Raw genomic sequence first — 14,815 nt, 5'->3', positions numbered from 1 at the left:
GTCATTAATCAAACCGGCCGGCGGGGCGGGGCTACAGGGGTCGGGGCTTCCGCCTGGCCCCGCCCTCGCCCCCGTCGCGGTTCACTTTGAGCCGAGCCTGCACGTCCTGCCTGTCGAGCGTCCGCGGTGTTGAAGGCCCGCCGAGTTGCCGCGCCTCGCCGCGGTTCTTCAGCCGCGGACCCAATCTGAGCGAGGGCGCCTCTTAGGCAGACGCAGAGCTGAGGCGGGAACCCTGGCGTTTTGTGGAGAGTGACTTTTAATTTTCTGAGGAAATGTGAAGTGTGCCGTTGCCATGCGCTAACCTATTATTCTACCACCAAGGTAAATGTTTCGTGTGCCCTAGTTGCTTAAAGCACCTCCACCTCTGTAGTCCGTGACTAGTTTATTGAGCCGCTCAGAGATAATGCTCCCACTGTGGTACTTGAAGTTCCTCAGACCAGCGTAAATGGCCCTGGGATCGCGGTCGCTTCTCCCCGGGGGCGCGGACCGTTGTGGGCTGCCTCCGTAGCAAACGCCGGGCCCCGGTTTTTCCCCTTCTTTTTTTTTTTTTTTTTTTTTACCTAAAATTGGTCCTGGCTCCGCCCCCCCTGCGGGGAACTCTCCTGAGAAGTCCTGCACTTGGGAAGACCCGCGGGAAGCGTGGTCCTCGGGCTGTGCGATGAGGCGCTCCAGCCAAGGCTCTTTTAGAATGCTGGCTCTGCGCCTTGGCCTCTTCCGAGCCGGCCTGGGAGGCGCTGGGCCCGGGACGCCCCGCCTCTGTGGCTCCCGCCGGCCCTGGGGACCCATGCATGGCCTTCAGAGGTGAAGTCCTAGTGGACGCACGGTATTTTCTAGAACGTAATTAGTATATCCTTGAAATAATTCCTATTCAAAGAGCAGGACATTTAGAAACCTTCCATCTTCCTTCGACTCAAGACAATATCAAATTTAAAATATCATTAATGAATTTGCTCTTGTATATGCGACATCATTTCTTTACAATAGATTTTTAAATTGGAATTATTAAGTAGTACGTAGTAATGGTGACACTAGTATTTTAATGTATCATTCCACACATTATATTAGTGAATCAGTATATCTTCAATTCCCATTCAGTAACTGTAATTAGATTTACACTTTAGAAAGGAACGTACCAAAATACCATTGGTTCAAAAAAGGATTACTTTCTTTTGATGAACGTGGAAGCACATCTTTATTTTCTCAGTAAATTGTCTGTGATGAGGCATAAAGCAATTGAAAAGCAATTTTCATTTTCTTTACATAATGAGATACCATAAAGCTACAAATTGCAGAAGATGCTATTGCCTAGTACTGTAAAGGTAAAAAACAAACAAACAAACAAATGTTAAAGAACACTTAAGGACGAATTTACTTTTTTTTTTTTTTACAAACATTTTCTTTTGGGTTATGGAGAAGGTGAAATTCATATATATCATTTTTTTGTCAGCAAGCTTTCACATTCCTTCAAAGAGGGATTCCTGTATTAATAGAGAAAAAAAGAGCAATATTCTTTCAAAAATGAAATTCATCCAAAACGGGCACAAGCATACAGACTCTATAATACAACAATAGTAGAAGCTAATCACCAGAAAAGCTAGTCACCAAACTGTGTGAATCTTCTCAGGCTTTAAAAAGCAGAAGGAAAGATTTCCCCACTTCCCCAGAGTAGGGAAGAATGTGGAAAAAGTATGTGTTACGAAAAGTGTGGAAATAAGAATTTTGGAAGGAAGGTGGGCTGAGGCTAGAGTGAGGCAAATTAGGTGCCTCGGGCTCCTTAACTTTTGCACCCTTGACATCTCACATGCCTCATTCTAGCCTAGCCTGCTAAAGCCTTGTCTAAGTGCCAGAGGTGGGGTGGAGGTGGGGGCACCAGCGAAGCTCTTCACTGATGACAGTGGCTGGAAAATGGATAGCTTTGTTGCCCAATAGTCAGGTTCAAAAGAAAGGACTGAGGAAACAATACTGACCACTGTGGGCCACCTGGTCATATCTGCTGCTACTCTAAGCAGCCTCTCTGAATCCTCTGATGATTCTAGAGTAGTCCTAATTCCTGCAAGAAACCATGTTCCCCGTTAAATTAAAAATAGAAGATGAAAATCTTCAAATGTTTGACATTACATAAATTAGTAACAGGTACCTTACTCAACTTTTTATATTTGCTAAGTGCTTTACAAAAAAGCACTTTATTTTTTCAATCAGTCTACAAAAACCCTTTGAGGATTTTACATTTTGTGGTTGAGAAAATAAAGCGCAGAGAGATTAAATAACTTGTGAAGGTCACACAGCTAATAAGTGGCAGAGAGAGGATTCAAGGTAGATTGACCCTAATACTTTTGCTTTTTACCAGACTATCCTATTTAATATTTGTAGAGTTCTTCATTATTTGCCAGACATTTTTTGTATCTATTATTTCAATAAAGTTAATGTTTTAACTTGACTCCCTATTAACAACTCAAACACTATTTTCATGGTATAGTATATTATTCTTTGGGAGTTCTTGGTTAGTCTTCCAGAAAGTAGAAGGCTTTAGAGTGCTATGGATTTTTTTCAGAGTGTGGTGTAGATCTTAAAATTAGATGTCTTTCTAAATATGCCAATTTGTCATTAACTTATCATCTTTATAATGTAAAATAATATATCGGTGAAGAAAATATATTGCTGCATTTTATATGTATAGATGCATAATATAGTAAAACAATAGGTTTTATATAATCAGTGCTTTTTTTCACCTGTCAACTATTTCCCTTAATTATTTAGTTAAGATATAATTTGCATAATTAAATTCACCCTTGTGACTATGTAGTCCAGTAAATTTTGCTAAAAACTACCACAGCAAAGAGATGCAGAATTTCACCTTTCCACCCTTACATTGCCTTGTGCTGACCCTTTGCATTCTACTCCTAAGCCTTGGCAATTGCTGATCTATTTTCTGTCTCTGTAGTTTCACCTTTGCCAGAAGGTCATAGAATCATACACTATGTAGCCTTTTAAGTTGGCTCTCCTTTGACTTATAATGCTTTTGAGATCTGTCCATGTTGTTTTGGGTATCACTAGTTTATTTTGATTTTGAGTAGTATTTAATTTTGAGTAGTATTCCATTGCATGGATTTACCACTGTTTGCTTATCCATTCCCCAATGGGAGAGCTTTGGGTCGTTTTCACTTTTTGGTGATTATGAATAAACCACTATGAACATTTGGGTACAGAGTTTTATGTGAACATAGGTGTTCACTTCACCTTGGAGTGGGACTGTTAGATGTGTTAAGTACATGTTTAATTTTATAAAAGTATGTCTGAATATTTTCCAAAGTGGCTCTGCTATTTTTGCATTCCTACCAGTAGTGCACAAAAGTTCCAGTTGCTCCATATCTTTGCTATCATTTCCACATTCTTTGTATCCATTTTAGATTTTTTTTAAGAAAAATTGTTGACTCAATATTTTAAAATCAGTTGATTTCTTAATCTAGATATCTTGCTTGCCAGCTAGTCTGATTTCTCAAGTTCAGCACGTCTGCTGGCTATACTGTTTTGGAGCAGAGTGCCTTTGGAGTAGAGTGCCTTTGCCTTTGCAGGTGCCTTTAGTTGGACATGTACTCTCCAGTTGATCTCAATCACATTCACTTTGTTTCCCTTATTTTACCTACCTATGCCTGAGCGTGTTTTTGAGACCCCCTTGCAGAATAGTTGAAGACCTGGCTTTTAGAGTCAGTGACCTCAATTCAAGGTCCAGCTATGCCTTATGGCAGTTGTGTGACTTTGGGCCCCTTTCTGACTGTGCCTCTCTAATGCTCATTTTCCCCATCTGATTCTTATCTCAACAGGTTCTGCTGTTTTAAAAAATTTGTTTGGGTAGTTAAGATTCAGGTATCAAAGTAGACATTTTAAAATTGAAAATACTGGGGCACCTGGGTGGCTCAGTCGTTTGAGTGTCAGACTCTTGGTTTAGGCTCAGGTTATGATCTCACGGTTCAGGGATTCAAGCCCCATGTTGGACTCTGCTGACAGTGCTGAGGCTGCTTGGAATTCTCTCTCTTCCTCTCACAGCCCCTCCCCACTGGCTTGCTCTCTTTCTCAAAATAAAATAAACTTAAAAAAATATAAGACTTCTTTAAAAAATAAAATGGAAAATTACATAATTCTTAAAAATTAAATCTTACATAACTCTTTTCCACAGAGTAAGCCATTGATAGAGTTGAAACTAGAAGTCACAAAACCTAGCTTAGATTGTTCTAAAAACAAAACAAAACAAAAAAACCTTGTTGCTTACCACTATTGCTCTTTTTGACAGGGATGTCCTAATTTAAGAAGGGTTCTTTAACAACTAACTGCAAGTCTTATACCTACATTATTGATACATAGAAGTTTATTTTGCATATAAAATTAATTAGACTGATGTTAGGTTTATCACAGCACAATTAAAGGTATTTAGAGTTTTGCAGATGGGTTCATGTCAGATCATCCCAGAGTTTGCAACTAAAAATATTACTGAAGTTTTAAAACTCTTGAGGCACATAGAAGATCTGTTGTTACAACTGTTCAAACATAATCTTAGCAGTGGTGAAGGCAAGTTATTTTTACTGTTTTTAAAGTTCACTTTTTAACTCAAAGAAACCTAATACTTCCATATTCTAAATAAAGATAGTAGGTATTTTATAAATAGTTAAGTAACATACATTGAACATTTCCTGTGAATTATGGATCCCAGAGATTCACATTCCTTGAAGGTATCTGAAACTAAGGTCATTCTAACCCAGCTACACAGTTATTTTTACAGTAACAAAAGAGATGGATTGACTCTATGGACATAGCTTAGGGTTTAAAGATAAATAATCAAGTAACAATTTGCTTCCTTCAGTGTACAGTGCTCTACAGTATTCTCAGTGGATCTTATTTACAATATGTAAATGCATTTAATGTCTATTTTAAAATTACTAAGTCTCAAGCACCTCCTAGCATGATTGAAAAGAGAGGAAACATCTGTCAAAAGTATTTACTGTGACAAACACAGAAAGAAACAATCTTTTTAATACCATACATTATTTTTAATTGAATAGTCAAGGCATTTGTTTACAGCCAGCCTTTAAATAAAAAATAGTTTTGAACTAATCTTTAATTAAAGTGTACATTGATAGTATCAATTTCAGTTTGAGGGTCAAAAACAACGTCAATGAGTCTGACTTTTTCCTCCCTGTAGGGAAAGCAGGCTTGTATAAATATACATGAGCACAGACTGCACACATTTATAAAGAAGGTGGAAAACATTCCCCTGTCATTGGACAGATGTTGCTTCACTGTGTTGACATAGATACGGGCACAGCTCCTAATGTGCAGAACCTTAAAGGAGTATGGGACACATACTTTCATCATTTTGGAAGAAGACTCTAAGCTCCTTTATACTTCTGAGCATTAAATGTAGACTGTAGGTGACTTGTCTGCTGATGCTAGCTCATTCTCCCCTTAAAGTAATTAAGGGAAGGAGTTGCTTTACTCAACTTTCTAGATTTTTAGATATGAAAAATTCTTTGTGTTTGGGTTAGGTGTTTTTTTAACATTTTAGTGACCTAGCTTTATTCTCATTATCTCTTAGTTTTATGCTAACTTCATAAAATGTTAGAAGTAGGCACACAATAAAAATCTTTATCAAGAGCTTAATGAAATTCCATATTGATCACCTTTTAATAAAGAGAGGTAGAACTGATAGTCCCATTTAGTAAGACTTAAATATTTTTATGATACCAAAATGATGTTTTGGTATGCCCTCAGTAAAAATGTTATCTGAAGAAATAGACAACTTTTAATTTTTTTAATGTTTTTATTTATTTTTAAGAGAGAGATGGAACGTGAGTGGGGAAGGGCAGAGAGAGAGGGAGTCACAGAATCCAAAGTAGGGTCCAGGCTCTAAGCTGTCAGCACAGAGCCCGACGTGGGGCTTGAACTCGTGAACCGTGAGATCATGAACTGAGCTGAAATCAGACGCTTAACCGACTGAACCACCCAGGCACCCAGAAATAAAAAAAAACTTTAAAACAAAATATTTATGTAATATTTTTTCACATTATAAAACTGAAGACTTGGGATTGAACATAATTGCCAGTGACAGAAGCAGGACATTCTTTATTTTCTTCTCCCAGGAGCCTCTCTATTCTGCCAGCTTCTTTTAGAGCAGCCTGTCTTTGCAGTACATACTAGTTAAAGATGCATTTAGCTCTGTATTTAGTGTTCCTAGTTAGGAAAATGAAGATAGAATGATTTATTTGCTGTTTTGTCAGTGAGGTGATTAGAGCTTTGCTTGGGACTGTAGAATATATGGTATGTGCGGTAGTTCACAGCTGATCTAACATAGTGTGTGTGGCAATGTATAGAATTTACCAACATTGTTTTCTGAGTCTGCGTCCATTTTTATTGTTTTCCTTTCCACCTTGATGATATGTTAGCAAGATCTTTCAAAATTCTTGGCAAAGAAACGAAACTGAAGAACACTGTCATGGAATTGACACTAGTTGTGTAGATCTTTAAGAAACTACCAGGGTGCCATGGACAGAGTGGCTATGGTTTTGATGGTAACGACAAAAGACATAAGCAGTCAAGCAGACTCTCACGCAGCTTCTGTGTTTTTTGTTTGTTTTTGGTGAATGTTGATGAGGCAAGACTAGGACTCTCTCCATTTCCTTTTTCCTCTCCCCCAAATAAAGCATTTTCCAGACTCAGAGGACCCTTTCTCCCTTATGCCTCCATCCCAGCAAGCCTAAACCACTCTTCAGGGAATGGGGGTAGGACAGTGCAGCAGTGTTGTTCATAGGTCTTCTCTAGGTGGGCTTCATTAAGTAATGCTAAGTCACCATACCTTGACTAGACTCTGCAAACAGGGTCTCATGATAAACCTACCTGATCTTCAACAGGCAGTTCTGGAAAAAGGAAATCTATACTAGAGTATGTACCCTGGCTCTGATTACTTTCTCAATGAAATATGCTGTTGCCTCCTTCACTATATTGTAATGACTACTATGATATGATTGGAAGATCAATAGAGCAATCATATGGACTATAAATGAGAAAAAGTTGAATGAATAATTTATAGGATGTATTAGGATCTGGTTTATAATGTTCATAGCATTTATCACACTCTAAGTTGTTGTATCATATTTGACTCTCCAACCAGCTTGTTGCAAGATTTTTGAGATCAGGACTATCTCATTTGAGTTTTTATATTCAGTATTGCCCAGCATATGGCAGGTACCTATTAGTTTTATGAATAAATGAAGTTCTTTTCTGGTATGGTTTATCTTTACATTGAAGCAATATCATTTTTTAAAACTAAAAAAGCAATTTCCTCCTTATCAGGAAACTTAAAGTTGATTCGTATGGAGCTACATTATACATACACTCAAGGTTTAGAATAGTGACTCTTAAACTAATTTTTTAGATCATAAACCCCTTTGAGAATCTAATGAAACTTCTAATGTCTCCTGCCACCAGATGCCCTTGGCACAGTCATCTACTCACTAGTGGACCACCCATCATCAACTGGGCCTCAGGCTCCTTTGATATGATCCCTGCTCATTTAGACATCTTTACCTGCTGTTTCTGGGACTGTCCTGAGTCATTTGCCCTACCTCAGTGAGTATATGTAGTCTGTGACTCCCAGCTCTTCTTGAACTAGTCGTTCTACCACAACTGTGTGATTATTTGAGAAGACCAATGATGAACTGAACTATTTTTGGGGGTGGGTGTGCTTGGTCAAGAAGAATTGAGAACAGAGAACAAGAAGACAGCTGGAGGGACTTTCTTCCTCTATGTTGTTGATAGGGTATCCCATCTTCCCCCAAGAAAGAAATCACATAAATATTTGAAAGAACCTACCCCATATCTTCAGCAATTTTAGGTTTATCTTCTTGGGAGCTTTCTGAGGATGAATTTCCATTTGCAAGGTTTCTTGGTATATCAGGGAAAAAGACTAATTTTGGCTTACCCACCTGTGGGTAATAAACAGGAACTATGTGATGGATTGTTTCAAAGTTACCTGTAGTGTACAAAGAATTAAAAGGATTCTGCTTTGAAACTAATAACTAAATTGTAAACAAGGCTTATAACAGCATTAGACTATCCAAAATTATAATTTATGAAATGGAATTAAAGTTAAATAGATCCACAGTAAGACCAATTAAAAACTTATATCCCAGATAAAGTATCACAGACTTTTATACATAAAAACCTACCCAGGAAAATTTATGGTCAGCCCTCATTGACAAAATGTATACACCAACGTTAACATAAGTATTAACTTTCCTTGCATTCTGCTCTTCTGAGTTTAGTTTTTCAGAGTGTTAGGCCTTTAGAGAGTATATTAGTTATGTATAGTTTATATATAGTTTTTGTAGTATGTTCATACCTTTATTTTGGTACTTACCATTCCACATCATTTTCCTGTTTACAGATCTTCCTCCCTTTCCAGCGGTTATTTCCCTTTGAATGGGGACTGTTTTATTCACCTTTAATTACAGTGCCTAGCATAGTCCTGTGCTCAGATATTTATTAAATGAATAAATGAATGTTTTCAGAGAAGCACTACAAAGGATATATACTGAAAGATATGCATATGTTTTGGATTTTATTAAAGTGTTTGATTTTGTTTCCAAATTTGGGTTATATAGTTAAGTGGCTATATTTAGGACAAGATTTTTTTTATCATAAGATACTTGAAGTCTGAAGTCATAATCCCTATTAATCTTATCATAATCTTTGAGGTAAAGCTCCAAATTTATAAGGCTATCAAAAATACGTAAAAAGTCAGGAAGTACAAAAATTACTATCTTCCTAAGAATTCCTGTTCACTGACAATGTATTTGTACAGCATTGTCTTTAAAGTGTTCATTTCAGCTCTTCTAAAGACCTGAAGGAATATTGTGGATTTTAAAAATACGTAATATATATTCTAAACTTTAACTCATGCTTTCCATTTTTCTTTTTTGAGCCATACTAACAGAGCCTTTGTATAAAGACCATAGTGTTAAGTTGTTGGCCACATACCTAAGGATAGAGTTATTGTGTGCTACAAACATGTTTTCACAGACGTCACTGATTTTAAACCTGAAAGGCTCAGAACTGTAGCATTTGTTTAGATAGGGATGGCAAATGTGTAGGAGGTGAGAGAGAAAGATATCTACAAGTAGCCAAGGGAGAATAACTAAGTGTTCCTGAGGAAAACTCAGATAATTTTCTGTCACAGCTAGTCAGCTTTTAATTTTTTTCAATTTCAATTTTATTTTAACTGAACTTAGAGTTTGTTTTTCAATATAGTAAATCATATAATCTACTTAAATTTTTTTATATTATCCCATTTTTCTCTGTAGTTCCTTTTTATTTATAAAAATTATTTGTTTACATTGTCACATAATTACATATCTGGAGATTTTCTTAAATCCCCACCAATTTGAAGTGAATTTCTTTTTTTTTTTTTTAATTTTGTTGATGTTTACTCATTCTTGAGAGAGAGAGAGAGAGAGAGAGAGAGACAGACAGACAAAGCATTAGTGGGGGAAGGGCAGAACAAGAGAGAGACACAGAATCTGAAGCAGGCTCCAGGCTCTGAGCTGTCGTCACAGAACCCAACGCGGGGTTCGAACTCACAAGCCGTGAGACCATGACCTGAACTGAAGTCGGATGCCCAATCAACTGAGCCACTCAGGTGCCCCTGAAGTGAATTTCTATGTAGAGCAGACATCATTGTCCTTGTATCCAAGCACAGTTGAGCCAGTCATTGCTAGAGCGGTCACTAGAAGCCAAGCTGTTTGATGAAGTTAGGTAACTTTGATTAATCTCTGTACCCCTTGCTATCTTTGTGACCTTAGACAAGTTATTTCATCTTTCTAAAACTCAGCTTTCTTGTGTACAAAATGGATGTAATAATTATTTTCTCCATAGGTTATAGTGATTAAATGAAGTGATGTTTATAAATATCTGAAATGTTTAGTACAGTAAGAATTACTTCTCTTTTCTTCCCTTACCCCCTTTTCTTTATTTCCTAGACTGATGTGCTTTCTATTTTAAATTGTTAATGATTATTAAAATAGCAACTACAATAAGGTATGAAATGATAACTTTTGTACTATGTAACATCCTATTTGGCTTTTTAAAAAATTTATAGTTAGAGGAGTTAAAATTTTTTTAATTTAAATTTTATTAAGTTTTTAATTTTAATTCCAGATAGCATACAGTGTTATATTAATTTCAGGTGTACAATTCAACAATTCTATACATTACTCAGTGCTCATCATGGTAAGTGAACTCTGATCCCCTTCACCTATTTCACCCATCTCCCCTCTGGTAACCATCAGTTTATTCTCTGTAGTTAAGAGTCTGTTTTTTGGTTTCTCTCTCTCTCTTTTCTTTTCCGTTTGCTCCTTTGTTTTGTTTCTTAAATTCCATGAGTGAAATCATATGGTATTTGTCTTTCTCTGACTGACTTATTTTGCTTAGTATTATACTCTCTAGCTTCATTCATGTTGTTGCAAATGGCAAGATTTCATTCCTTCTTATGGCTGAATAATATTCCATTGTATATATACACCACATCTTTATTCATCTATCAATGGACACTTTGGCTGCTTCCATAATTTGGCTATTGTAAATAATGCTACAATAAACATAAGGATGCTTTTACCCCATTGAATGAGTGTTTTTCTATTTTGTATATGTTTACTGGATTGTAGGGTGGTTCTTTTTTTAACTTTTTGAGAAACATCCATACAGTATTCCATGTTAGCTGCACCGGTTTGTTTTCCCACCAACGTGCACGAGAGTTCCTTTTTGTTGACATCTTTGCCAACACTTGTTGTTTCTTGTGTTTTTTATTTTAGCCATTCTGACAGGTATGAGGTGATACCTCATTGTTTTGATTTGCATTTCCCTGGTGATGAGTAATGTTGAGCATCTTTTCATGTGTCTATTGGTCATCTGTATGTCTTCTTTGGAGAAATGTCTGTTCATATCTTCTACCCGTTTTTTAATTGGATCATTTGGTTTTTTGGTGTTGACTTGTGTAAGTTCTTTATATATTTTGGATGCCAAACGTTTATTGGATATATCATTTGCAAATATCTTCTTCCATTCAGTAGGTTGTCTTTTACTTTTGTTGTTTCCTTTGCTGTGCAGAGCTTTTTTTTTTTTAATGTTTGTGGTAAAAACAGTTAACTTGAGATCTACCTCGTTAATGAATTCTTAAGTATACAATACATTGTTTTTGATCATAGGTGCGATAGATAATGTAAATCTCCAGAGCTTATTCATCTTGTTTAAGGCCCCTTGATTAGTAGCTCCCCATTTCCTCCTTACCCCAGCCTCTAGCAACCACGTTTCTACTCTTTGATTCTATGAATTTGACTGTTTTAGATACCTCATATAGGTGGGATCATGCAGTATTTTGTCTTCCTGTGACTGACTTATTTTATTTAACATAATGTCCTCAAGGTTCATTCATGTTGACACATGTTGTAGAATTTCCTTCTTTTTAAATGCTGAATAGGGGCGCCTGGGTGGCGCAGTCAGTTAAGCGTCCGACTTCAGCCAGGTCACGATCTCCCGGTCCGTGAGTGCGAGTGCGAGCCCCGCGTCGGACCCTGGGCTGATGGCTCAGAGCCTGGAGCCTGTTTCTGATTCTGTGTCTCCCTCTCTCTCTGCCCCTCCCCCGTTCATGCTCTGTCTCTCTCTGTCCCAAAAATAAATAAACGTTGAAAAAAAAATTTAAATGCTGAATAGTATTTTATTGTATGTATATACCATGTTTTCTTTATCCATTCATCTGTCAATGGACACTTAAGTTGTTTTTACATCTTGGCTCTTGTGAATGGTGCTGTAGCAAACACAGGAGTGCTAATGTCTCTTCACGATCTTAATTTCAGTTCTTTTGGATGAATACAGAAAACTGGAATTGCTAGATCATATGATAGTTCTACTTTTAAAACTGGAATTGCTAGATCATATGATAGTTCTACCATACTATCTTTCATAGTGGCTGCAGCATTTTGCATCCCCACGAACAGTGTGCAAGGGTTCAAATTTCTCTACATCCTCACCAACTCTTGCTGTCTTTTGTTTTTTTGATAATAGCCATCTGACAGGTGTGTGGTGATACCTCATTGTGGTTTTGATTTGCGTTTCCATGTTGATTAATGACATTCAGCATTTTAAAAATATACCTTTAGGGGCGCCTGGGTGGCTCAGTCAGTTAAGCATCGGACTTCGACTTAGGTCATTATCTAGCGGTTTGTGAGTTCGAGCCCCACGTTGGGCTCTGTGCTAACAACTCAGAGCCTGGAGCCTGCTTCAGATTCTGTGTCTTCCTCTCTCTCTGTCCATCCTCTGCTCACGCTCTGTCTCTCTGTCCTTCAAAAATAAATAAACGTTAAAAAAATTTTTTTTAAATATACTTTTAGGCCATTTGGGGATATGCTTGTTCGAGTCCCTAGCCCATTTTTAAATGTGGTTGTTAGTTTTTTTTGCTGTTGAGTTGTAGCAGTTCTATATATTTTGGAACTTAACCCCATATCAAATGTATAGTTTGCAAGTATTTTCTACCGTTCTGTAGGTTTTCTTTTCACTCCATTATTTCCTTTGCCAAGCATGAGCTTTTTCATTCAATGTACTTCCTATCACTTGTTTGTTTTTGTTTTTGTTGCTTGTGTTTTTTGGTGTCATATCCATGAAATCATTGCCAAGACCAATGTCATGAAGCATTTCTCCTATTTTTTCTTCTAGAGTTTTATAGTTTCAGGTCTTATGTTTAAGTCTTTAATCCATTTTGAGTAGATTTTTGTGTATAGTATAAGATAAGTGTTCTTTTGTGTGTGGATATCCAGCTTTCTTAACAATTCAGTATCCTTTGCCTACTGTGTATTCTTGGCACCCTTGTTGAAAATCAGCTGACCATTTATAGATGGATTTATTTTTGAGTTTTATATTCCATTCCCTATGTCTGTATGGCTGTTTTATGCCAGTTTTGATTACTGTATCTTGTAATACATTTTGAAATCAGGAAGTGTGATGCCTCCAGCTTTGTTCTTTTTTCTCAAGGTTGATTTGGCTATTTGTAGTCCTGTATCGTTCCATATATATTTTAGAATTGTTCTTTTCAGTTCTGTGAAAATGCCATTAAGATATTGATAGGGGTTATACTGAATCTGTCAACTGCTTTGGGTATTATAAACATTTTAATAATATTAAATTTTCCATTTCATGAACACAGGATGTCTTTCCATTCACTTTTGTGTTAATTTCTTTCATTAGTGTTTTGTAGTTTTCAGTATACAGTTCTTTCATCTTTTTTTTTCTTACCTTCCTAGTTAAATTTACTTGTAGGTGCTTTATTCTTTTTTGTGCTATTGTAAATAAGATTGTTTTCTTAATTTACTTTTCAGATAGTTTGTTGTTACTGTATCTATATGGCTTTAACGATTGCTTTTTTAAGTTAGTGGTCACACTAGATTATGAAGAAATTAATGAGGATTTTATTGAGAAAATCAGATGAGAGTGTAATTAAAAATTTTTTTTAATGTTTATTTTTGAGAGAGAGAGAGAGAGAGCAAGCGAGTGAGGGAGGGGCAGAGAGAAAGGGAGACACAGAATTTGAAGCAGGCTCCAGGCTTCGAGCTGTCAGCACAGAGCCCGATGTGTGGCTCGAACCCACCAACCGTGAGATAATGACCTGAGCTGAAGTCTGACGCTTAACCGACTGAGCTACCCAGGTGCCCGACAGTGTAGTTTTTTTAAAGTATAAATTTTAGGGCACATTATAATCGTTATTTTGTTGAATTTCACTGGAGAAGTTAAAAACAGATTAACCTAATTATTTCTGAAGTAGGAAGAATTTTTTTAAAATCTATTAAGATGGAGAAAACTGCATTATTTTTAGAATAGGTTCAATTTGCGAGTGAGGACTGGTACTGAATTTTGTGAGTATTTCAATATTAAGAAAGTACTTTGGCATCTTTGGTATAAAACTGAAAACACGTAAAATACTGGAATTTTTATCCTGGATCTGGTTCTGCCCTTCAAAACCAGCCAGGGATAGATGGAGGAGAAGAAATGTTTCCTGTCCATTTTATAGGTTTCAGACCTTGAAAAATTCACATTGCCACTCACTTATGAGTATACTGTCAGTTCAGAAAGTCCCATTCTTCAAAATGATTTCCCATAGTTCATATTCAGTGGACATGATACGGCAAAATCATCAGAGCTCCATGCCTTTCCATCTCTGCTTCTACTCATCTCAACCTCCTTGTTCTAGATTGTCAGAGCTCCTAGGATGTGGTATCCATGCATAAAGCCTCACTACAGTATTCTAGTTTCCCTTTCCGTATTCCCCTGGCCTAACCCCTTCCTATGATCCTATCCCATTAGCTGTGAAATGAGGACTGTTGGCATTCAAACACTATCATGGAACAGAGGTAGAGGCTTATTCCAATGTTGTGGACTATAGACTCTGTGAAGAATGAATTCTAGGATGCTCCCAAATATGATAAAGATAATTGTGGGGCACCTGGGTTGCTCAGTTGGTTAAGCATCCAATTTCAGCTCAGGTCATGATCTCACAGTCCGTGAGTTCGAGCCCCGTTCGGGCTCTATGCTGACAGCTCGAAGCCTGGAGCCTGCTTCGGATTCTGTGTCTCCCTCTCTCTGACCCTCCCCCGTTCATGCTGTGTCTCTGTCTCAAAAATAAATAAACATTAAAAAAAAAAAGATAATTGTTACATGTTACACTTGGCTACATTTAGTTGCATTAGTTAGGCAAGGGAGGTTGACCTGTCCTTTGTAATATATG

At 37.1% G+C, this 14,815-nt stretch overlaps 1 protein-coding gene and 1 long non-coding RNA gene across 6 annotated transcripts in view; one reads left to right on the top strand and one right to left on the bottom strand.

The window, feature by feature from the left end:
- Positions 1-3: 3 nt before the first annotated feature.
- LOC128312896 (uncharacterized) lies at positions 4-9,999 on the top strand. Its single transcript, XR_008292816.1, has 3 exons — positions 4-321; positions 7,477-7,617; positions 8,435-9,999. It is a non-coding gene; the product is annotated as an uncharacterized LOC128312896 (long non-coding RNA).
- PPP1R42 (protein phosphatase 1 regulatory subunit 42) overlaps positions 1,184-14,815 on the bottom strand; it is a 51,867-nt gene continuing 38,235 nt past the window's right edge. The window contains exons 9-11 of one of the 5 annotated variants that reach the window (XR_008292814.1): positions 7,861-8,020; positions 1,968-2,050; positions 1,184-1,478 (exon numbers count right to left, since the gene is read on the bottom strand). Coding sequence is in view for 3 of the 5 variants with exons in the window: in XM_053208621.1 (XP_053064596.1) it covers positions 1,433-1,478; positions 7,861-8,020 (206 nt within the window). In the remaining 2 variants the exon portion in view is untranslated. Of the gene's footprint in view, positions 1,479-1,967; positions 2,051-7,860; positions 8,021-11,994; positions 12,382-14,815 lie in introns of those variants that run through there. The other 4 variants (XM_053208621.1, XM_015077720.3, XR_008292815.1 and 1 more) reach the window with 4 other exon arrangements.

This window comes from Acinonyx jubatus, chromosome F2 (assembly GCF_027475565.1).
Source record: "Acinonyx jubatus isolate Ajub_Pintada_27869175 chromosome F2, VMU_Ajub_asm_v1.0, whole genome shotgun sequence".
NCBI lineage: Eukaryota > Metazoa > Chordata > Mammalia > Carnivora > Felidae > Acinonyx > Acinonyx jubatus.
Note: the sequence above shows the minus strand (reverse complement) of the source record. Positions and strands in the feature narration are given on the sequence as shown.